The following is a 22,580-nucleotide window of genomic DNA, read 5'->3' as shown; positions in this document are numbered from 1 at the left end:
AGTAAATAGGTAGATACGGGATATTTATTGCAGAATATACAGGGACTAATTCCCATCGTTACACAGCAACTCCAAAATTCGTTGAAGATATGGCAAGTCTATCCAATGCCTACCGTAATGTCAATAATAATGTCAATAACTTACTGATTCCGATGCCTACCATAATGTCAATAATAATGTCAATAACAATAAATAAATATGCAAATGGCCACCTTTCCTAAACATTGTCTCGTGACTTGAGCGATCTCAAGCCTACCCTAAGTCTCACCAGCTTCAAAATAACCAAACTCACCAGTCTATACAGCACCAGGCATACAGCCGCTACTCCAAGGTACACCCTGACGTGGTTCTTGAAACCGTATGCCTCTAGCACCTGAGTTCCGTTGGTGAAGATGCAATTGCCCATAGCATCGTATCCACCCGTATCTGGAGTGCAATGGAATGGTACGTCTTTGAAAGCCATCACCAGTAACGACTGGCAGGCGTACTTCAAAGGAGAGATGTAGTTGAGACCCTTGAAGAAGTCAGGCATTTGAAGGGACAGGAGGCCTGCCATGAACACTCCCACAGAGAGAATGACCGACACAACGTTGAGTGCGAAGCCCGTATGACGGAACAACGTGTTGAAGACGATCCCGATACTCTCTCCAGTGTTGATGACCACAAAACTGAGGTAGAAGGCAGCGAAGAAGAAGTCGGCAGTTCGAGGGAAACCTGGGGGAAGCACGACAATGATACAGAAGACCATAGCTGACACTACTTCAAAGGGGATCTCCAGAGTGGTGTAAACCGCAAAGAAGGGCAGCACTCCATACAATCCGTCGTCCTGTTCTCTGTAGAAGACGTCTCGTTCAAACGGGTAAGAAGCCATGTTGTTGAGGACTCCAACAAAGTAGAGAGACAGAAGTTGTTGGACCAGACCGAACCGGTTGAAGATACCAATGTAGGAGGACCGTAGGGGGGTGAAGAATAGAACGAGAACAACTCCGATACCAACAGGTTGGGTCAGTCGGGCAATGTATACCTGTGGGGAACGTGAGAGGGCGATAATTCCTCGTTGCAGTAGGATGAAGTAGGCGATTTGGAACGGTGCTGGTTTTCGGGGCATCAGAGTCTTGGGGTCAAAGGACGCACTGTTCTCCCGGAGTAGACCGGCGTTGAAGAGCTGTTTTTCCACCTTATGCCATTCACTCAGCAGTTTATCCACTCGTTCTCGATCTTCGTCTTCCCTCCACTGCATTTGCAGGTTAACAGAAACCAGATCTAGAACATGGTCAGCAGGGTTGGTGAGGTCAGGACAAGGATAGCCTAGATCGGAGAAGTATTGCACCATGTTTTTAGCTTGGCCATCGTAAGCCACGTGACCGCCTTTACTAAGCAGAAGAACACTGCCAAACTGGCCAAACAAGTCGCTTCGAGGTTGGTGAATGGTACAAATGACTGTCTTGCCTCCCTGGGCGAGAGTCTGGAGCACCTGAAGAATACTTCCGGCAGTGAAAGAGTCTAGACCAGAAGTGGGCTCGTCTAGAAGCAGGATATCTGGGTTAGACAACAACTGCACACAGATGGAAACACGTCGTTTTTCGCCGCCAGAAATACCCTTGACGTTGTCGTCTCCAATGAGTGTGTCTTGACAATCCTTGAGTCCCATCTTTAGAATCAGCTCATCAGCACGTCGACGTTTCATCTCTCGGGTGAGGTTGTCTGGAAGACGTAAGTAGGCTGAGAAGTACAGAGTCTCTCGGACAGTCAAAGTGCTCAAAAGTCCGTCATCCTCCTGAGTCACAAACGAGCATAGAGCTCCCAGATTACCAATACCGATACTAGTGGAGTTGAGAAAAATGTCTCCGGACGCAGTGTATTTTTGGGTGAGTGTGGAGTTGAGTCTGTTGGCCATGAGGTTGAGAAGGGACGATTTTCCGGATCCTGAAGGTCCCAGAATGGCTGAAATGGATCCCGGGCGGAAAATAGCGTTGATTCCGTCCAGAATCGGTTTTTCCTTGGCTCTTAGTTTCGTCACAGATAACTTCAAGTCACTAACAGCTACCGTCAGAGGCGGGTTTCTGTTGACAGATGCGATGGTGGTGACTTTTTCAGCTGCCTCGGGCTTCTCTGCCTTGTTCGAGTCTCCCTTGAGATTCTTACCCACTCCGACATCGACTCGAATAATAGTCAGAAGCAGCCAGCTGAGAAGAAAGAAGACGATGAGCCAACACAGCAGAGCAATGGTGGGGATAACGAGAAAGTTGCGTGGGAAGCCCACAGACTCCAGAAAGTTCTCCCCAATGAAGTCCTTGCACAGAGGGTCGTCGGCCGTCTTGTTTCCATACGGACAGTCGCCAAAGAAGTTCATAAACTGGTTGTTCAGCAGAGCCGACAAGCCGTAAAAAACATAGGTGATCCATTTGGTCCACCGAATGTACACCTTCATATGCTCGGAGTTGGCAAAGAATCCAGAAGCCATACTTTGAAGAGTGAACATGAGATTGGCCACGAGCGAAGCAATGGTGTAATCACGTGAAAGGGCCGCGCATACCATGCTGAAGTTCATGGAGATATGGTGGGTTAGCAGAATCTGGGCAAAGTAGATAAAAAAGTATTTTGCCCCGTCGGTTCGGAAGCCGAAAAGGAAGTAGGTCAGGACAGAAAAGATGATAGGAACGATGAGATCTTCGGTAAACAATTTGGCCATTCTCCGTGCAATGAGAAATCCAAACACTGAGGCACATCCCTCATTATGTTCTCTATCGAAGACAGCCAGATCTGTCGCACACAGCCGGTAAGTCTCATACAACAACATGAGATAGCCCTGCAGTGATATAGCAATGTATGCAGCACCTTCCATGGATCGTATGCCTGCTAGATCGGGTTTCATACGCAGGAAAACCAGTCCACAAATAAGACCCATCAGAATGGCCTCCACCGTAAGTCCAACAATGCCCAGCTTATCTCGGTACATGATAAGCCAGGTACGACGCACTTGTACATCGATTTCTCGACCCAGAGGTGCCGAACTGAACAGGGCAGTCTTGAATGAGTTTCGGAAAAGTCGAGTTTGGAGGTTAGCAGTAGAAGAAGACTTGGAAGCTGTTCCTGAAACGTCAGAGATTCCCGTTTCGATCTTCAACTCGTTGTACTTATCAACAAACGCGTTGATCCGCTTGAAACTCTGCTCCTCATCTTCTTCAGACCGAGTGTCCACAGCAGCGATATCAATCAGATAATCGGCAGGGTTGACGTCTCTGGGACAATCATATCCAAGTGAAGCAAACCAATTGATGCTCTCCTTAGTACTGCCCGAATACACCTGCAAACCGCGGGAAAGAATGGTCACGTGATCAAACAGAAAGAAGATGTCGCTTCGGGGTTGATGGATACTCATAATCAATGTTCGGCCGGACAAACTGAGATTCTTCATGGTTTTAACCAAATCAAACGCTGAGTTGGCATCTAGACCAGTGGTGGGTTCGTCCAGAAATAACACCGATGGATTACTAAGCATCTGAATTCCGATGCTAAGTCTTCTTTTCTCACCTCCCGAAAGTCCTCTATGGATCGAGTTTCCCACCATGGTATCTGCACACTCCTTGAGATTGAGCTCTTTGATCACCTCTTCCACCAACTCCGACCGTTGAACCTTGTTAATGCTCTTATCGAGACGAAGACCTGCGGCGAAGTTGAGAGTCTCCCGACAGGTTAAATGTGGAGATAGGATATCCTGCTGAATCACATAGGCGTGGGTCACGCGTTCGATGCTCTTGCCGTCGAATAACGTCTCTCCCTCGACAGTGAGGTTGCCTCCAGACATGCGGGATGCCATCATGTTGAGTAGGGAGGTTTTACCAGATCCCGAGCCGCCCAAGATGGCCATAATTGAGCCTGCCGGGATGTCCAACGAGATGTTAGACAAGATATCTCTAGCCTGGGGCTCGACGTCATCTGATTCTTTCTCTTTCTTCTTCTGGCTTTTCTTGTTCTTCTCCTTCTTCGCTGATTTGTCGTCTATGCTTATCGATTCCGCTGTTGTCTGTGTCTCTGTGGCACTTGTTTTTTTCTTTCTCCTGCTGAAAAAACCTCCCTTCTGCTCTTCGGCTTTCACGGTCACACTGAGCCCCCTAACAGAGATGCTGACGGGGTTGACGCTCTGGAACGACAGTTCATTGTGACTCGTGCGAGAGACTTGCGCAGTCACTGTTTTTTCCATGTCCGGTGTCGGTGGTAGTCGTCGTCGGTGATGGACGCGGTTGAAGTGTGTGTCGCTTGGCAAGTATCCTGTGTCACGGTGGTCTAATTTACTCTCTCTCTCTCACTCTCTAGAGATGCGTCTCTAGACCCGGGGCTAAAAAAAATAGAGTTGCTCGTATTTTTTTGGCTGCACTGTAATGAAGTTAACGAGGCGAAGCGAGCGAGGGGAACGAGACATGACAACAAAGCAGAGATTGCTTGATGAACTTTAGGAGAGAGAGGAGTGAAAATGGGAGGCAAAAAAAAAACAAACGGGGCAATCAACTCTTCTTATAGTCCCGGCTTGGGTTTGTGTCCCACCGACATAGGTGGTGTAGCTACCGGTATTTATCATTTATCACTGAACCAATTACTGCCTATGGGCAGTGCCACCCACTAACTGGGTCTCTTTGGCGCGACTGACGAAACTGTACGTTGAAAAATGAACGACAGGTACCAGTACGACGATATGAACTCGAAGCACGCAAATAAAGGGTACGGTAATGGTTCGGTGATCACGTGATATATCTGAGTATTGCACCGTAGCTGTGTGGAACTGGCTGCGCGTGACTGACGATGGGTCGAAACCGATGTCTTGTCCATTGTACAAGTACATATTGTATGTACATACTCAATGGGCGGCGGTCAGTGATGACTTCCAGTCAGCGTGTTAAGCGCAGTGGAATTGAAGGGCATTGGGGGGACAGTATATGAGAAGTATGGGTTCGACACAGTTGGAGTTTCGGTGTCATCTGTGTGTCATGACTTACTGGGCAGAGCCATCTCGTGACGTTCTGCTTTAATTGGGATCACTGAGAGGTTGAAGTCAGCTGGAAATCATGCACCAGGTTCCATGAATGCCAGGAACATTGGACTTTGGTCAGAATGTAACCCATACCTCTGGAAACAGCATGATATAAGCCCTTCTCTTCTCAAGTAACAATTTCTCGCGGTACCTGTGATGTTAAGGTTGATCCAGCTATCTAATTTACTTAGGTTTTGTTGAATATAAACAACTTTATATAACTAATACTTCGCCGGACTTCTCTCCAACAGAGAGACTCACCGGGAGATTATCCGCATTCCAGTGGAGGATTCAACCGAGCACGCCATCAGTTTGACCATTCAGCAGAGAGAATTTGTCTCTCGGAATGGAAACTAGTGGTTTGTCAGCCAGGTCAAGGTTTTCCATTCAACAGGTTTTAGTTGAGACAACACTCAGTAGTTCAATCATTAGCGACATAGCCACTGCTTGTTCAAATGACTCTTTAACATTGCACTTCTTCTCATCGGCAACCAGAGCTTCAGAAGGTGTAGATTTTGGAAGCCCCACGTAAAATCCCCTTCTCCGTTGAGCTTAGAAGACAAACAAGAGTCAGACACTGAATACATTACTAGGATAGTCACAATGGGTATATTTCCGATCAATTGGAATCACAACAAAAACCGCAGTGTTTGAATCAGGTCTTGTCCAATAGCAATATGTCAAGATCAGTCTTGGTGGTCCATCACAGGTGTTGTTGACACGCTTGCTGGCTCGCAATCTGCCTGTGCTGTTTCAGTTCATCATTTCCAAGCTGCTTTTTATCTGCCCAGTCAGGTCATCGTCCAATTGCCCGATTTCTGATGTTGTCGACATGATATTGGTTGCGATATAATACACTCTCTACAACCCTCTAGTTCTGCTTGCACTGTTATATACACATGTGTGTACATTTCTATGGCGGCCTCGTCTACAATTACGTCCTTTTTGGATTGAACTGTCTGTTAATTTGCTTCCTATATCATTTACTTCGTGGTACTACACTACAGTGATAGATGACTCACTTCCCCCAGGACCTCTTTATGCCCACGCATCCACCAAATCTCTGTGAAACTCTTCCCAATTCTCATTATTCTCGAACAATTTCTCCACCACTGCTAAAAACTCCGGCTTCTGTTTCTCCTCACAAACCCTGTCCAAATATTCCTTGGTGTACTTCCAAACGCCCAGTGTCCCATTCGAGAGTCCCACAAGACACACATCTTTATCGAGCCCGAAAAATTGCGAAATCTGACGCTTCTGCAAATCAATTACATGCGCCAGATTCTTGTCCATATTGGTGTACGCCAGCCCGTACCTCGGGTACCGCAAATCTTGACAAATCTCATAAGCAGCTCCTGGTGTGATAGTAGTGGGCTTTCCCATGGGTAGTGACACAGGAGCGACCTGTAAATCAACTTTCTCATCCAATACAGCCTTGAAAAAACGATTATTGAACATCATCAGGCCCTCCTGCGGCACCTGACAGTTTCCAAAATCAATGGGAGTAAGCTGACCTCCAGGAACAATGTAGTAGGTAGTGTTGATGTCTTGATCAAGCACAAATACTAGGGCCACGTCGTTGATGAGTTGCAGATGATGCATCTTTGTTCCCTTCTTCTCGTTGATCATGACTGAATGACATGCTCCATCACCGAACATGGTATATAGAGTCACAGTGTCGGTATCCATATTCCATTCAAGTAGGGCTTCAGCCTGAGGAGAAAACTTGTATCCGATTTCGAATTGAGAGGGGAAAAGGCGACGATAGGGCCGACAGTGATTTGGAGTGCCAGTGGGCGAGCACGTGATCTTATCCGTGTTAGTATTGTTCGTCAAATCAAGCACCTCCGCCTCTTGGTCGTCCTCTCGTGGTCCAGAAATACCATGGTCACACGAGTTCCACTCTGAGTTCCACTGACGAGCCAGATCTCCCTGCAGCGCCTGGAAGTCTTCAGGAAGGGGTTTGTTCACGTGTTTTACGAGCTCCACGTGGTCAAACAACTCATGTGGTTCCTTTTCAGCGCTGTTGTCAGCAAAAGCCTGCCACCCAGTCCACTGACTCAGCTCAAGACGACAGTATGGGCTCTTTAGGACTAGGCTGCGCACATCAGCCAGGGCTGAGTAGTTGTGTCGGTTAGTTTCGGCCAGGGAAATGATATCTTTGGGGGAGAGGAATGTGATCACGTGGCTGAGGAGTTCGTGCGGAAACATGGCAGCTGATTGTTCTGTAACTGAAAGGGTATTTATTTACAAGTACAATAAGTACATAATTGACTAGACAAGGGGTGACTCAGAATACGAGCTCTTGGCACCACAAGCGGCTGAACGTTGTGACTTCGTCGGTTCGATTATTGTATGTGACGTTCAATGTCGAGACGAGCAACTATGCGATTCACCACACTGTACTTCTTCGATACAACCGAAGCGAAGCGACGGAAGTTGGAACAGAAAACCCATCAGATAATAGACATGAAATTCACATTTTATGTAGAGTGTCGCTAATGGTATTTCTACGGGTAGCCTTTTCAACCAAAATCCATCCAAGACATGGAGGCAGTATGACCACAAGCACATCATAAAATCAAGTCGCAACGAACATACCTCTCCTCAGCGTACCGGTTCCAGTACTGTACTGTACTCCATAGTACGATTACAGCGAACAGTACATACAAGTATGTACATACTCTACGCAACCCCTCAAGGTCTTTGACAGACATCTAAAACTGGTGGATCCTGTACATACAAGTGTATCCAGGAAACTGGATCCGACTCGGTACAATATCTGTCCATAAATGAAAGCATACACACGGAAACACATTACTTGTCGCCACGTAATTGTACTTGTATTGTACATATTGAATCGTACTCTGTAATTTAATGCGTCAAACCCTACACGGTTCTACAGTCTAAAGGAAGAAGATGTGCGAAAAGTACAAGTACAGTATGTGCCGTACAGTACATGGAGTGTGTCTCAAGCAGCTGAAAGAAACACTAGCCGACAAAGTACCACAAATGTCGACCATCAACCTCGTTTCGAGGGTTAGGACTTCCTGAGGCCCATGCCCACTGAATGTACTAGTATATCCGACAATGCCCCCCACGAAAAACGCGTGCACAATGCAACTTTATATCTAAACTGGGCTGAAGGGCGTTGGACTAAGGAACTATAAATGGAACACGGAGATTACTGACTACGAAGCTGGATTGTGTGCCGACTTGTACGCGGGTTAATGATACCTACAAATACCGAAATTGGCCATCTGTAGAGGTGTATGGAGAATATTATGTGATCATATATACAATATATACATTACCGGAACAGTGTAGACCACTCCACTTCCTGTATAGTTTGCATTGTCGCCAGCCCAATCTCCACAGCACAGTATGGAGCGAGCATCAGCTAATGTGCGTCTTTTGCTCCAGTTCCGAATTGTAATATACAGCTTTCGGTTAGTGGTGAAATGTGCATGTAGGGAGTGAGTAGATAAGTCGAGAGAGTCTCCTATAGTATCGGGCAATGGTGTCTGCTCTTCACATGGTTGCTCGGTCCGGATATCACGTCAAAACTCAATCGCTTCACCCCCACGTGACGTTATCTAACTCTGTAGTAGTCTTAATCCAGCCGCATGAAAATCTCCACCCACTCTGCAACTACAGCATGGACAATCTGGGACGATATGACGTTCCCCCGGATGTTTCGATGACGGCTGGAGACGAGCAGACCGACACAGATGCCAACGCACGACTCGTCCGCTTCTCAGTAACACAGAAACCACCCACCCCCAAAACCTTGTCAGATCAAGATCTTCTGGAACGGGCAGCAGTGGCAGCTTTGGCTGTGGGCACCAGACGAGCGGTCAAGAACTCCAAGGCCGAAAATAACGACACTCTGTACATTCCGAGCCCGGGGTTCACCCCTGGAGCCACTCCCTCCGTTTCCAGAGGCGTCTCTCCCCGACCTGTACACTCCCCAGGTAAAGGACACTCACCAAAGCCTTCAATTTCCAGACAGAATTCTCCCAGACCTTTGGAAAACAAATCGACCGGCCGCATCTCTTTCCGCCTGCAGTTTGCAGAAACATACTCATGGAAACACCCTGAGTACGCCTTCACCCGCCACTCACGAACGTTTCTATGCGGTTACGACACCCATAGCTACTCGCAGAACGCTATGGACTGGTTGCTGGGAGAACTGGTGGAGGACGGCGACGAAGTGGTGGCTCTACAAGCGGTGGACACAGATGCTCGTGAGGAGGCAGAGCAGACGCTTAACTCGCTGGTGGAACAAATTCTGATTCAGTATGGCAAAAAGATCTCCATAGTGCTAGAGTATGCCATTGGCAAGTTTCAGCAAGTACTGGATCGCACTATCGAAATCTACGAGCCCAGTATTCTTGTTGTTGGCACCAAGGGACGCAAGAAAGTCGGATTTCAGGGCCTGATTCCGGGCTCGGTATCTCAATACTGTTTGCAGCACTCACCCATTCCTGTCATTGTTGTGAAGCCGCACCAGAAACGGGCCAAAACTAGAGCAAAGCGAGCCACCAAAAACAAGAGAGCTTACATGGAGGTGCTCCAAGGTGGGGGTGAGTGTTTCATTGAGGGGGGTGACTGGGTCATGTATAACGAGGCTGCTACGGTCTCGGATATAGGGACACGACAGGCTCCTGTGATGCCCTCGGGATGGAACCAGGGCTATGAAGATGTTAGGCTGGATGGAAGAGCCCGGAGAAATTCTCTGTAACCGATTAACAACAACAACGACAAACAACAACAAAAACAACAACAACAACAACAACAACAACTAATGTACATATCAAATCAATAACATCTAACTCTCTAGACGAAGATACAAGACAACTCTTCTATACGACAAAATACCGGTCAAATAAGACCATTTCTGCAGAGTAGTCGACCACTAACGTACCGTTGCTGGTGATAACCGTTTGTCGGTGGTCGAGTCTTCCGATTCTCCAGGTTCCGGTTCTGAAGAGACATTAGGATGAATACTGGCTGATGTTTCCATTTGTTGAGTAAACCAATCACCAAGAGGTGCACTCGTACAATGTACAGGTGTATATATCACGATCATAATGAATGAGACGTTGGCTTCTACAGCTTTTCTGTCATCCCGTCTCTTTTGGCTTCATACGGTCAATGAGTTGATTTGATTGAATACGAAAAGAAAGGAACACTCTCGCACATGGAGATATATTACGGTTTATGAGTTCTTGAACCGTTTGGTCGACGATCCAGAGACTGGCTTCGACTTGTTTGACAGACACGAGCTCTTCAATCACTCTTGTGAGTCGATAGATTCTGTCAATGGCGTCCTGTCTAGTCGAGAATGTCGTTCATAGTAAAGCATCTGGTGTATATGTAATTCCGCATTTGAGACAAGACTTGGGGCTTCTCAGGCTCAGTGGAAGAAGATAAATCCACTGTGAGACCCAGTGAGTAGCAGCGTGTCACCATCAATGTTGATACCGTAAGAGTATTATTCAGTGTAGATACGACAGTCTGGTCAAGCTTGATAATACAGCTTAATTGAGTCACTTATTCCTTCAAATTCCAGCTATTTACTGTAGTTCCGCGTTTCGCTACAACTGCGAACGCACTGACTAGTTGGTTTAGGAGCGGTTCGAAAATTACTTGGGAAGATAGAGGAACATGTGGGTCTGATTAGTTTATATGTGTCAAAATCCAAGCAAAATAGTTAGTCTCTATGGAGTAATCTTCACCCTACATCTTACATGTTGTGTTATAAATACAAAAACATCGTGGTGATACCCTACGAAAACACAATAAATAATGCTTCTTAGAGGGGTCGAGGGAGAAGATCCAACGCATCCAATATTGCCATTTACCGTGAGCTCTTGCTTGTGAGGTTTTTTTTTCCCCTTTCTCAGAGTTGTTACCTGCTGATGATGTAAACGGCGGAATCAAAACTAACAATCTTTAAATAATATACAACCCAAATTAAGTCCTATCCCAACCAGGCTAACTAATTAAGAACTTCGCAATACAACCCCGAGAACGACATTACAATCATGAAAGTAATATCAATCAAGAGTATAAGCAACATAAAACTTGCGAGATTCGTGTTTTTACTGCTCACATCATCTCAACTTTGAGCTATGAGCTTTCAGGTCGTTTATGCTTTTCTCACAGTGTAGATTTCCATCATCTGCACATCTGCATTATCCAACATGGAACTTTAGACATGGCACTCTGCAACTCTACACAGCACCATGTCAGGACAAAAACGCGACATTGCGGCAATTCTAAAGGGCGTGGCGGAGTACCAGGGTATTAAGAAGTCCGCCGTTGAGGGTTCAACCGGTAACGGGGCTCCGAAAGACCCCGCACCATCTTCTACTGTAGCCGCCACTTCTACCTCAGCTTCAACTCGCTCAACAACTCCTCCACCGAAGCCAACCCCGCCACAAGTCAGTCCGCTGCGAAAACGCGTGCCACCAGCGATCCCTCAGCCCAGAATTGTGCGCCCGGCGGGGTACAAAGAGCATACTCCAGCCGCAACTAAATCTACATCTACAACTACATCGTCTGTTCCAGTATCTAGGATAACAGCTACACCTCCAGCTCCTCAACCGGTGAACACCCGGCAAAACAACAATGAAATATCGCTGGAGGCGTCAATCCAACAAGCCAGAGAAAACATCAAACGAGCTGAAGCCGCTGCTGTGGCTGAACCCACGGCTCCTGTGGTATCGCGTCAACGCCGTATCCCAGCCATTCTCGTGAACAAAAACCAGCGAGGAAACAAAGTGCTGGACTACATCAAGGACGTGCCATGGGAGTATGGCGCGGGCGATATGGTGGCGGACTACGTGACAGGGTCGACGTCGTGTGTGCTATTCTTGTCCATCAAGTACCACTCGATTAAACCAGAATACATCTACCGTAAGATCGCCAAGTTGCAGAAACAGCAGTTTGACCTGAAAGTGTTGCTGGTAATGATTGACAAGGAGAATCACGAGGCTGCTATCAGAGAACTCACACGGGCTTCCATGAGACACGATCTGGCCATTCTTGTGGCATGGAGTAACGAGGACTGTGGTAACTACATCAGCAAGCTCAAAAGTCTGGAGACAGCCACAGTCAAGCTCATTGAGGGAAGCAAAAGCAAGGACTACACCTCTCGATTAGCTGACGTGTTGAGCAATGTCAAGCTGAACAAGAGTGATGCTCTCAATCTCAGCACGACGTACAAGAGCTTGAAGAATGCCATTTTGGACGATTCTGAACGAATTTCTGAGATCAACGGCTTTGGCCCGACCAAGGTGAAGAGATGGAATCAGACGATGCGAGATCCTTTTATTTATAAACCGACTGCGGAGTGACAGATGACAGCAAATGAAGAGGCCTGCTACGATGGAGTGGCGACTACAGCTGCATAGTCGCCAGTTCAAGGGCCTATTTGTTCATACGAAGGCGAATAAGCAGCACCTGATTGAGCAGCTAGTGATCACACAGAACTACAGAACTACATTACAGTATTGTACAAGTATTTGTACTGTAGTAGATGTGCACTCAGACACCTATGACAATGGGTCACGAAGTGTGGATCACGTGTGTTGCTCTGAGAATCGGTTCATCGTGGTCAGAGATGACAGTATACCTCGACGTTGACTCTTACTCTATGTTTTAGCGTGCGTTGTGACATCTGTGTGTATCTCACACAACCCATCACATCTGCCAACATCGAGGCCTCGCTCACTGCAATCACCGAGTGCAGTTGGGGTATATGATATGGTTTTGCAGAGGCAGAAACTTGAGCATACTGTAACTACGGTCAAGTAATTTTGTCAAGAAAAGTCGGCATGACAGTTGGCTTTGACAAGCTCAGAGCTGAAGACCTACTGTATCTGAATGAGAGTAAACACTCTAGATAAAAATTAGAGGCCCACTCTCTGGCCATGAGCTGAAACATATGAACGATCGGATATGAAATGCAAGAATTGAATTGAAATATATAAAATGAACGGCATCCTACTTACACAGTATGTACAGCAGATCTTTGCTTGCTAAGACTTGACAAGTCAAGCAAAGTCCAGATCAACCCCACCAGGTGCCCTGTGGGGCTTAGTAATCATTTTTGATGAGCAGGATGAAGGGAACCCGTCAATATATATTTCTTCTAATGATTTTTTCTTGATTTTGATGTTCTTTTATTATTTTTATCCTAGTTTTTAGACTCAAATTACGACTTCCCAGTTCGAACCCCCTAATCCCAATTAACCATCTCCAAACCCCAACACATTAGGTTTAGGTGCATTCGAGCTCAGGCTGCCACGATCTGTTTGAACACATTGATCCAACCGCCATGGCCGAACAGACACAGAGTGAGTGAGACAGAGAGCAACAAGATCTCCCACGCCCCAAACTAACACAGTCGACCTCAATACGCTCTCGATCCCCCAGCTGGGCGAAATTAAGCAGAAGCTGATGCAGGAGGTGGAGTTTCTCAACTCGTCGTTCCAAAAGCTCATTGAGGCCAAGCGCAAGTTCCAGGACTGTCAGGAGTCGGTGCGTGGCGTGTCCGCCGAGAAGGACGATACAGAACTCATGGTGCCGCTGTCATCATCGCTGTACGTGCCTGGACGCATGAGCAACGTGGGCAAGTTCATGGTTGACGTGGGAACGGGATACTATGTGGAAAAGGACGCAGAAGGAGCCATTGCCCACTACCAGAAGAAGGTGATGACTTTGGAGAAGAACTTGGGCGATCTGACAGCCGTAGCCGAGCAGAAGGGTAAGAATCTGGAGGCTATTGACCAGATCATGCGCCAGAAGATTGGCGAGGAGATGAAGAAGAAGCAGACTCAGCAGGCGGAGTGAAGTAATATAGAAGAAAAAACGAATTAAACATGTTAGCAAGCCAGCTTGATGGAATATACCTATATATAACTACTGTACTGTCGCTCATCATCTATCCTCTATTTGTCATTCTTTGTATCATACTGAATGGTGACAGGCCCGTCGTTAACCAGCGCAACGTCCATCATGGCGCCAAAAACACCATCTTTGACTGTCCGACCCTCTGGAAGAGCAGCCTGGATCTTTGCCAGCACCTGGTCGTAGAGCTCCTTAGCCTGTGGGCCCTTGGCGGCATTGTGAAAGTCTGGCTTCTGGCCCTTCTTGACCTTGGCAAACAAAGTGAACTGACTAACACAGAGCACTTCTCCACCAACGTCGAGCACACTCTGTTTCCATTGCTGTGCTCCATCGACCGAGGGCCAAAGTTTGGTCTTGATGATTTTGTTGGCGACCTTCTCCACGTCTTCTGCCGTATCTTCATGGCCCACTCCGATAAGAACAACTAGCCCGTGGGAGATTCTGTGTTAGCGGGCCCGAAAGCACGGTGGCCAGGATGGAGAATCCGAGTGGACAACAATTGATCCAATAGTAATGGAGTGTGACAGAAGTGAAGAGTCTCAGGCAGTTGATTAAGACTGCTCATAGAACGAATATGAGGCGAGAACTCGTTGTTTCTGGGGGCCTGTAGAATCATTGGTCTTTCCGTCCGTTCTGAAAACCCTTGTGAATGGTACCCGCTGTCTCGTCTTGTTTCCTTCTGTTGTCTATCCGTCCTTCTGTAGTCCCACCGTTGCCCTTCTCGTATCATATGGGCCGTCTCCTCAGAGCATGCTCCCCGGTTCCGGTGGCTCTTCGCCTGCTATACTCACTGACTGACAATCTTCGAATCGACTGTCACCGATCCGCTCTTGGCTCTCTGGATAACAGCTCTCATTGTTGATGGAGGTGGTGAGTGTGACTGATTCAGATCTGAAGCGTGATCTCATGCAAGCTTAATTGCAGAATCCGGAAATGGTGGGGAGATGCTGACAAAGTGAGAGATGTCATATCGTGTTCCGTAGTTGTCAAATACAAGTAAATTTGTGGCTCCTCTACTTTCGGCACAGATGTAACGATTTTCCTACTGAATATCTCTCTGTAAAGACATTTGAGGTTACAATTGGTGTATGTTTATGGTGGCTCCTTCCTCAACTAAACCTAAGTATAATTGTAAGTATATGTTTCGCTTAAATCTACAAATAGCTGAGAATCTGGAGTGAGGAGTTAGCACCTTTGCTGGGGTATCCTCACCAGAAGAATCTGGACAGACATCATTTTATGTACTTGTACGAGTTGTTGTACGAGTACATAGGTGTATCCCCAATAATCTTCTCTGAGATTCACTTTTTCACAAGTACTGTAACTCCAATAAATAATATCTAAAAGTACATTTCTGACCTCTTCCAAATCAGACTCTCTTCACACCCGCCTCTCACTTGATCCACGTCTTTCTCTCAACGCTTCTCAGCCGCTCAATCTCCTTCAGATCGGCCTCGTCGCCTTCGCTTCTCTCCATTTCCCGCTGGAGAATAGCCAGCTGCAAATTCAGCCGGTCGGTAATCAGAGCAGCCCAGCCTAGATGGTTATAGCATTTCCGCTTGTCCTGCAAGCAAATGTGTTCCTTGTTGTGTAGAGCATCGTGGGAAGGAGTGACTGTCTTACTAGTATCATCACTCATGGCAATACCCACCAGTTCATCCTGGGCAGCAAATTCATTCGCCCAGATGTCATGATCCTTGTCCAGACGCGAATCGTAGCCACATAAATCCTTCTTTCTTACTCCCGCGGCTGTAGCGGCCTCTTCACTGAGACTCTTGGTTCGGTCCTTGACCAGAGTCATGTACTTGAGCTTTTGTTCCACAAACTTGAGCTGCGTGGAGGGTTGTTTAGGAGTCACAGGAGACGCTTCGACGGGAGTAGTCGAGCCTAGAGTCTTGAACGCAGCCAGGTTGGGAGTCTGTTGGACGATAGCAGCTAGACGTTCCTCGGAAAGCTTTCCAAACGGCTCCTCAGTGTCGTCAGCCACACTTGAGTTGCTGTTGGTGCTGAGAGCAGCCACTCTGCCCTTCATGTACTCCAGACCGTGTTCTCTGCAGCAGTACTTGCTGGGGTATGAGACAGCCTTGTGGCACTCTTCCAGTCGACAAACGCGCTTCCAGGTGGTTTCTGTGCCGTGTTTCAGCGTCATCTGATGGGCCACCGTGGCCTCTTCGCCGGGACGCATCTTTTCGGCCTTGTGTGTGCAGTAAGGACAGCAGAACTTGTGCATGAGTTTTGCTCTGGCTGGAGTTATACCCACACAGCTTCCATGGATCCATTCTTCGCAGTAATCGCATCCAATCATCCACTTTCCGTCGTCAGGTCGTCTGCACACACAAAATAGATCCTGGTGATCTTCGTCGCCATGGTGACTGGTGTCAACGGGTGGAGCACCGGGGGGCAACTTGTAGTCCTTCGCAACGGCGACTTTCAGCTTCTTTTTCGGAGCAGGACGGCTCTTGGGTTTCGGTTGACGCCGCTTGGAAGACTTGCTGGGAATGTGATCGGGGTCGGGAGACATCAGATCGGAGGGCGTTTCTCGAGGCGATTCAGTAGCCGAGGGCGTGGCTGATCCTGCCTCGGACGTGAGCAGCTCAGCTTTGACAACCGGGTCGGATTTCATCACAGATTCGGGCTTTGCTGTCTCCGCTTGGTTCTCTTTCATAGGAACACTCTTCTTCAACAAAGAGTATGAAAATCCACCACTAGGCTCGTCACTGTCACTCGCCTCTTCATTCTCAACCGGCGGATCGCTAGGAGGGTTGCTCTCGAGGTTGGCAGCTGTCTCGGGCTCCCGTTTGAAGTCTTCTTCGACCGTGGCGTCTGTATCGTCCGAAGTCGCGTCGTTAGAAGACATGTTGTGTGGTGTTGTTGAGTTGGTGATAGTGTAGTACTGTATGCAAGGTGAAATATACATGCATGAAATTTACTCCATTGTTTCAAGTGTCGCGCATGAACTGACTAAACGTCAGTGGAAATGCGATATTGATCAGGTGAATGGATATATCACGTGATTTAGTACCAGTAGGCGTTTACCTAAGCGGAATATTCCCTATTATTGCATAATCTGAAACTTTGACATCAACTTTGGGCACCATTATATGAACCCCTTTTAGCTCGTGTATTCTCGAGTTCAATTACAATACATACTGTATTATGGTACTTGTACTGACTTGAACTGACAAGAAAAATGAAAGCTCCCACATGGTCTCATAGAACCCCCACCGACCCCAAATTCTTGGTTTTTAATATAAGTACATACTTGTACTCCAGATCCAGCCTCCGCGGCTGTTTCGGAGACCAAAGTAACGGAAGTCACTGACACGCCCAATCGTACTTGTACCAAAATATAGCTGGTGCCCATTACTTATAGAACAGTACAAGTAGAGATCAAGAACTGCCTGTGGCAATAGTTAGCTAGATACATAGACATTAGGGAGATTTTTATCAGTTTCCCTACAAAATTGGCTATCAGAAGTACAGTATGTACAGTTTTTTTTTTTTTTTTTTTTTTTTTTTTTATACCTTTAATTATAAACTTTGCCGTGAAAAATAACCTTTGAAGAATGCAGTTACACGATATACAATTAACCACTTTGTGTCATGTCCAACTTTGGACGACATTTCCAGTAAAAAAATCATAAAAAAACCTGGTTCAGTCCGTGTTGTATAGTATGTACTATAGTGGATGTTTTACTTAATCCAACTCTCACTATTACTTGATGATTAGTTAGAGTAGGTCGCTGTTGGTGCTACTGCGAGTTGTATTAATTGTAAACCATCGCAAGCTGCATGATTTTTACACCATCGACTCAGCGCCAGCTCGTGAATCGATTAGATACTTTTCATGGACCCTGGTCATTGGGAATGTGCACTATGTTGTACGTTTTCAGGTCTCTTATCATTAGCAATGGTAGCCACTGATGTACAACCCCAGAGGCTACGTAGACTGTACAGAATATCGCATAAATAATATTAGTACAAGTGTAGACGGTTAGAGCGGCAACGCATGCTTGCCTAATAGGTCCAATACAAAAGAGTTACACACTCATTTCACCCTGGTCCGTTCGGTGAGAGCTGCACACTCACCTCGCAGTCTACTCAATAGCAGTGAACGGCCTCTTCTGCGCCTCTCTCACCTCCTTCCCTACCTCCCCTTTCTCCCCCTCCCCAAAACACCTCTGGTACTCTTTCTCCTTCTCCTTCTCCGTGTATTCTTCCACCAGCCCTCTCACCACGCCCCTTAATCTCGTGGCCTCCACACACACAGGAGCTTCACTATCATTGTAGACAAACGCATTGTCAAACATGACTTCGAAGTCTGGCAGCATCTGGGCCACATGGTCGTACTCCAGATTCAGGGTCTTTTCCCGAATCTCCGTCATGGACATGGGGCATTCGACCACCTCTCTGTAACCCGGAATCTCGGGAATCTCCAGAAAGTACCCATTGGAATCCTGCTCGGTCATCTCGTCGCACAGCCTGAGACATAGGGCTGTAACAGGCAGGAGAAGCGTTCGGATGAGCTCACCCTGGACCTTGAGATAATCCAGCTTGACGGATTCTCGTTCAGCAAGTAGCTTTACCCGCACCTTGATTCGCTCCAGCTCGTTTATCAGGACAATCATGTCTCTGTATCGCTTCTGTCTGTCCTCCACAGACTCGAGTTGAGTGGAGGCCACAGCTTGCGAGTTTTCCAGAGCGATATTGAGCCGTTTGATGAGCGCAGCGCCCCGTTTGAACTCCCGCTTCAGAGCCCAGTACCGGGCCACCATAGTCACAAACTTGCGACAGTGCGAGATCTTGAACGGCTCCAAAGCATCACAGATGCGGTCGATGATGACTTTGGGCAGAAGAGGAGTACCTGCGGGTGTTTTCCAGGTGGGATAGACCTCAGTAACAACTGTTTGATCTGCTTCTGAGGGAGTTGGGAAGTCCCTGCCTTCCTCTCCACAAGGAGTAGCTGGCTGAGGGGTCTGTGAGGTGCCCATTTCGACAGGCGTGTCCACAGGGGTACTAACAACGTCTTCGACCGTTGTCGTAGCCACATTTCCCTCCCCACCTCCCGGAGTAGGAGCTTCGCTACCAAGTTCAGAGGACTCTGTCGTAGTAGCAACGTCCTCAATGGCCTTCCTCCTACCTTTACCATCATACCTCTCGGCAAACCACTTTCGCAGCGCCTTTATCCTCATTAGAGTGTCGTCGTCTCCTCCATGATTGTGACAATACGCTCTCATAGATCCTGCATCAAAAATTGCGCCCTGAACGCCATGGAGCATTTCCATCTGTAGACCTGCTCGTCTGGCACAGGTCACGTGAAAGGCCTGCACACAGCTGCCCCGTGCACATTGGATACATGCACCCATGCGCTGCTTGCAAATGTAACAATGTAGCTTCCAGCGGCTACGGGGGACGTCACGGACGTGACTGATGGGCTCCATGTTGCGACCACCAATCTTGATTTCGGGGATCCACAACGCGCAAATAACATGTCCCCAGTTCTTTTGCGTGGTCATTTTGAATGCTCCAACCTGGGAAGGACAAAAGATGCACGTTCCCTTCTTGTTTCGTCGTCGCGCACGTGAGAAGCTGCATTTTCGACACAGCCACTGGCCCTCAGGAATGTGGGTCACTCCGTAGCATTCCTGATGACACGCCATATCGCAGCCGTCGCAGTATACAATGGCGTTAGAGTTGTCACACTCGGACTCGCCGCAGATGCAACATGCTTGGTCATCCAGCGAGTCCATTTCGTCGTGTGTCTGGGGCGGCTTTGGAGGCATGGAAGATGCCAGCGAGAACCAGTGGCGTTCTATGAGAGTAACCACGTATTCAAACATTTCGTGAGTCGGCGGAAACGGTCCTTGTGGCGGTTCCGGTGTGTATCCTCGGAGAATGAGTTGTCCATCGGCGTTGTATGTGGGTGATGAAGGTGGTGGTGAAGTAGCTGAGTCTGAAGCAACAGCTTGATCGGTATCGGGAGCACCATCGGCACCACTTTCACCGGAATCTCTGCTATCTTCGGCGGGTGGCCACTGTTCCGTAACCATATCCATGAAAAAAGCATCCTGCTCGTCCATATCATATTCCACCCCTTCCACCTCGGGCTGTTCTTGCATGTATTCATCAGGCAAGGTAAACTCTTCAGTCATCTGGTATCCTATCTGTTCCAGCGCGGGCGTCACGTCCAGATCAAACTCGTCCATGGGCAGAAGGGTGAAACTGGCCTTGTTGAGTCTCACTGTTGGGTCCAGACGCGGATTTGGAGGCGGTTCTCGATAACTCTGGTCGTCCGTATAACAATCGAGTTTCTCGGTAAGATCGAGATCCGAGTGGAATTCCTGGTGCGGGATTTCTTCCCGCGGCTTGCCATAGGCGTTGTGGATGCCCAGGAGGGAGTTGTCCATAACGGCGGTCGTTGGTGTGCTCTGAGTCAAGTGACGAGATAACTGTAGCGGACGACGTGTTCAAAATGTGCGCGTTTGTGGATTGTGAGAGTATCGTGGTTCCTTCTCACGTAATCTGAGCGGGACCTCTCGTCTCAGAGATCTTGTAGCCGCTTCTGTCGTGTCGGCTCAAGAGTGACGCTGTCTGGTGGTCTTGATTGTTGCGGCGCTTGTAGTCACGTGATTCCAGCAATAAGTGCTATATGGGTGATCCTCCTGGTTGTGTTTCGTATGTGTTTGTTGTTTCTGGAGGCGTTCAGATCCGCTCTGAGTGTTTCTGTCTGTTCAGTGCCACCGCGTATGGTGGAAAAAAGTAGAGTTTCATGTTGGTCCAATATTTAGAGTTATTGTAATAGTTAATAAGTAGATGTAGGGCCACAACAGACGATTGACAATCGGCCTGGAGCTGGTAATGCCAGATATATTGAGAAAGTGAGAGTTCAAGAGCAGTGTGTGTGCCACAAAAAATAAAAACCAACTTTTATAATTCCCAAAACTCTCCTGGAACACCAGTCCAACAACCGTCTAACAACCCTCCACCTTCAAATAAACTTTTGATAACTGACTGCAGACCAGCACTTAAAAAAAAGTACGACCAGTACACGTTAGACAGCACACAACATCCGGCAAAATGGACATGCAAAATCGAGTGGGATCGAAAAAAGGAGGTGAGTATGGAGATGCGAGGAAGGCTCACGTGATGAACACATTCAGCTGGACATGATTGGAGTTCTGTGTAGCAGTGTTAGACATGACTCTGATGATCACTGAACTGTTTTCTTGCTGCTACTCAAACTTATGTCTGGTAGCCATTCAGGAGCTGTTCACCATGATGCAACCTGTTGATTCTGGCTTTTTTTTTCATGCGGATGGAGCCATCTCGCTGGAGATGGCCTGGGTCGTCTAACGTATTTGAGAGCTGGACATGACACATTCTGTCCTGTCCGCCCCTACCGTGCTAAAACGACCACCGTCTATCGGGTCATTCACTAGCAATACTAACTCAGGCGGCGGAATGGCCTCTGAATCTCAAGCCAATCTTCACCGACGAGAACGGCTCCGAAAACTCGCTAGTGAACAGCTCGACATTTCCAAAGACCCATACATTTTCAAGAACCACCTGGGCTACTTTGAATGTCGCCTCTGCCTCACCAGTCATGTGACCGACGGTAGCTATCTCTCCCACACCCAAGGCAAGCGGCATCAACAAAACTTAGCCAAGAGAGGAGCTCAGAGTCGAGATGGACCCAGGGAGCAGAACCGGGAACTATCCGGAGCCAACAAAATCCACATTAAGAAATCTGCGCTCAAAATCGGCCGTCCCGGTTACAAGATCACCAAGGTGAAGGACCCGCTGACCAAGCAGCTGGGTCTGCTTATGCAGATCAACTTTGCAGAGATTGGCACGGGAGTCACCCCAAGATACAGATTCATGTCTGCGTTCGAGCAAAAGGTGGACGTTCCGGCAGACAGAAGGTTTCAGTATCTGTTGATTGCGGCTGAGCCGTATGAGACAATTGCTTTCAAGATCCCTGCGAAGGAGCTGGATCAGCATCCGAGTAAGTTTTGGAACCATTGGGATAAGGATCGCAGGGATTATGTGTTGCAGGTCATGTTCAAAGCAGAGCGACAAGCATAATCAAATACGAGCGAGGGAGTGTTCGAAATCGCCCGAGTACGAGCCAAGCGAGGCGCTGGGCACCGACACCGACATTCTTCGTGCTTTCACTGTTTCTGAACAACCATCCAGCTTTACTTTCTCTGCACATCTTCACCTCTGCGCTCTTTGTTTCAGCGTAAGGGTTCTGAATGCGCCTCTGACCTTCTCTTCGGCTCCAATCAATGGATGAAGGGAAGCATCGAGGGGAATCACGTATCATGGTGCATGGAAGGGTACAGCGGACATGTGGAAGACGCATGGTTCATCTGAGCCTGTATATTTATCAATGTATATTAGATTTTGGTGGTGTGCAAGTACAGCACCTACTTGTACTATGTAGACTGTTTTGAGGAACTGCTAGGATTGTTTGCAGTGTAGCAACCCCTGAGACAGAGTAGAGAGAACATTGTAGCTTGCTGTGGTCAGACAAGAATGATATTAATTACGACACTGCGTTCCGAGTATGCGCATGAGCCGTTATTGGAGTGGGGTGCAGGTTGTCTCAAAGATACCCGGAAAACAATAG

At 47.6% G+C, this 22,580-nt stretch overlaps 11 protein-coding genes across 11 annotated transcripts; 4 read left to right on the top strand and 7 right to left on the bottom strand.

The window, feature by feature from the left end:
• Positions 1 to 217: 217 nt before the first annotated feature.
• YALI1_D34149g (uncharacterized protein) lies at positions 218 to 4,204 on the bottom strand (the record flags this gene model as incomplete). Its single annotated transcript, XM_503291.2, has 1 exon — positions 218 to 4,204. The coding sequence occupies one exon, from the start codon at positions 4,202 to 4,204 to the stop codon at positions 218 to 220; it is 3,987 nt and encodes a 1,328-aa protein (XP_503291.2).
• Positions 4,205 to 6,067: 1,863 nt separating this feature from the next.
• On the bottom strand, positions 6,068 to 7,240 carry YALI1_D34119g (uncharacterized protein; the record flags this gene model as incomplete). Its single annotated transcript, XM_503290.2, has 1 exon — positions 6,068 to 7,240. One exon carries the CDS (start codon positions 7,238 to 7,240, stop codon positions 6,068 to 6,070), a length of 1,173 nt encoding a protein of 390 aa, XP_503290.1.
• Positions 7,241 to 8,546: 1,306 nt separating this feature from the next.
• Positions 8,547 to 9,773, top strand: YALI1_D34106g (uncharacterized protein; the record flags this gene model as incomplete). The annotated part of the gene is made up of 1 exon (XM_503289.3): positions 8,547 to 9,773. One exon carries the CDS (start codon positions 8,547 to 8,549, stop codon positions 9,771 to 9,773), a length of 1,227 nt encoding a protein of 408 aa, XP_503289.3.
• Positions 9,774 to 9,777: 4 nt separating this feature from the next.
• On the bottom strand, positions 9,778 to 10,121 carry YALI1_D34090g (uncharacterized protein; the record flags this gene model as incomplete). The annotated part of the gene is made up of 2 exons (XM_068282871.1): positions 9,778 to 9,889; positions 9,949 to 10,121. The coding sequence occupies 2 exons, from the start codon at positions 10,119 to 10,121 to the stop codon at positions 9,778 to 9,780; spliced, it is 285 nt and encodes a 94-aa protein (XP_068138972.1).
• Positions 10,122 to 11,280: 1,159 nt separating this feature from the next.
• Positions 11,281 to 12,393, top strand: YALI1_D34078g (uncharacterized protein; the record flags this gene model as incomplete). The annotated part of the gene is made up of 1 exon (XM_503288.2): positions 11,281 to 12,393. One exon carries the CDS (start codon positions 11,281 to 11,283, stop codon positions 12,391 to 12,393), a length of 1,113 nt encoding a protein of 370 aa, XP_503288.2.
• A 297-nt stretch (positions 12,394 to 12,690) lies between these two features.
• YALI1_D34061g (uncharacterized protein) lies at positions 12,691 to 12,983 on the bottom strand (the record flags this gene model as incomplete). The annotated part of the gene is made up of 2 exons (XM_068282870.1): positions 12,691 to 12,823; positions 12,892 to 12,983. 2 exons carry the CDS (start codon positions 12,981 to 12,983, stop codon positions 12,691 to 12,693), a joined length of 225 nt encoding a protein of 74 aa, XP_068138971.1.
• Positions 12,984 to 13,376: 393 nt separating this feature from the next.
• YALI1_D34057g (uncharacterized protein) lies at positions 13,377 to 13,891 on the top strand (the record flags this gene model as incomplete). The annotated part of the gene is made up of 2 exons (XM_503287.3): positions 13,377 to 13,395; positions 13,446 to 13,891. The coding sequence occupies 2 exons, from the start codon at positions 13,377 to 13,379 to the stop codon at positions 13,889 to 13,891; spliced, it is 465 nt and encodes a 154-aa protein (XP_503287.2).
• Positions 13,892 to 13,989: 98 nt separating this feature from the next.
• YALI1_D34043g (uncharacterized protein) lies at positions 13,990 to 14,804 on the bottom strand (the record flags this gene model as incomplete). Its single annotated transcript, XM_503286.1, has 2 exons — positions 13,990 to 14,389; positions 14,740 to 14,804. 2 exons carry the CDS (start codon positions 14,802 to 14,804, stop codon positions 13,990 to 13,992), a joined length of 465 nt encoding a protein of 154 aa, XP_503286.1.
• Positions 14,805 to 15,341: 537 nt separating this feature from the next.
• Positions 15,342 to 16,865, bottom strand: YALI1_D34022g (uncharacterized protein; the record flags this gene model as incomplete). The annotated part of the gene is made up of 1 exon (XM_503285.3): positions 15,342 to 16,865. One exon carries the CDS (start codon positions 16,863 to 16,865, stop codon positions 15,342 to 15,344), a length of 1,524 nt encoding a protein of 507 aa, XP_503285.3.
• A 1,180-nt stretch (positions 16,866 to 18,045) lies between these two features.
• On the bottom strand, positions 18,046 to 20,355 carry YALI1_D33988g (uncharacterized protein; the record flags this gene model as incomplete). Its single annotated transcript, XM_503284.2, has 1 exon — positions 18,046 to 20,355. One exon carries the CDS (start codon positions 20,353 to 20,355, stop codon positions 18,046 to 18,048), a length of 2,310 nt encoding a protein of 769 aa, XP_503284.2.
• Positions 20,356 to 21,319: 964 nt separating this feature from the next.
• YALI1_D33978g (uncharacterized protein) lies at positions 21,320 to 22,033 on the top strand (the record flags this gene model as incomplete). The annotated part of the gene is made up of 1 exon (XM_503283.3): positions 21,320 to 22,033. One exon carries the CDS (start codon positions 21,320 to 21,322, stop codon positions 22,031 to 22,033), a length of 714 nt encoding a protein of 237 aa, XP_503283.3.
• Positions 22,034 to 22,580: the final 547 nt, after the last annotated feature.

The sequence above is a fragment of the Yarrowia lipolytica genome, chromosome 1D (genome assembly GCF_001761485.1).
Source record: "Yarrowia lipolytica chromosome 1D, complete sequence".
Classification (NCBI taxonomy): domain Eukaryota; kingdom Fungi; phylum Ascomycota; class Dipodascomycetes; order Dipodascales; genus Yarrowia; species Yarrowia lipolytica.
Note: the sequence above shows the minus strand (reverse complement) of the source record. Positions and strands in the feature narration are given on the sequence as shown.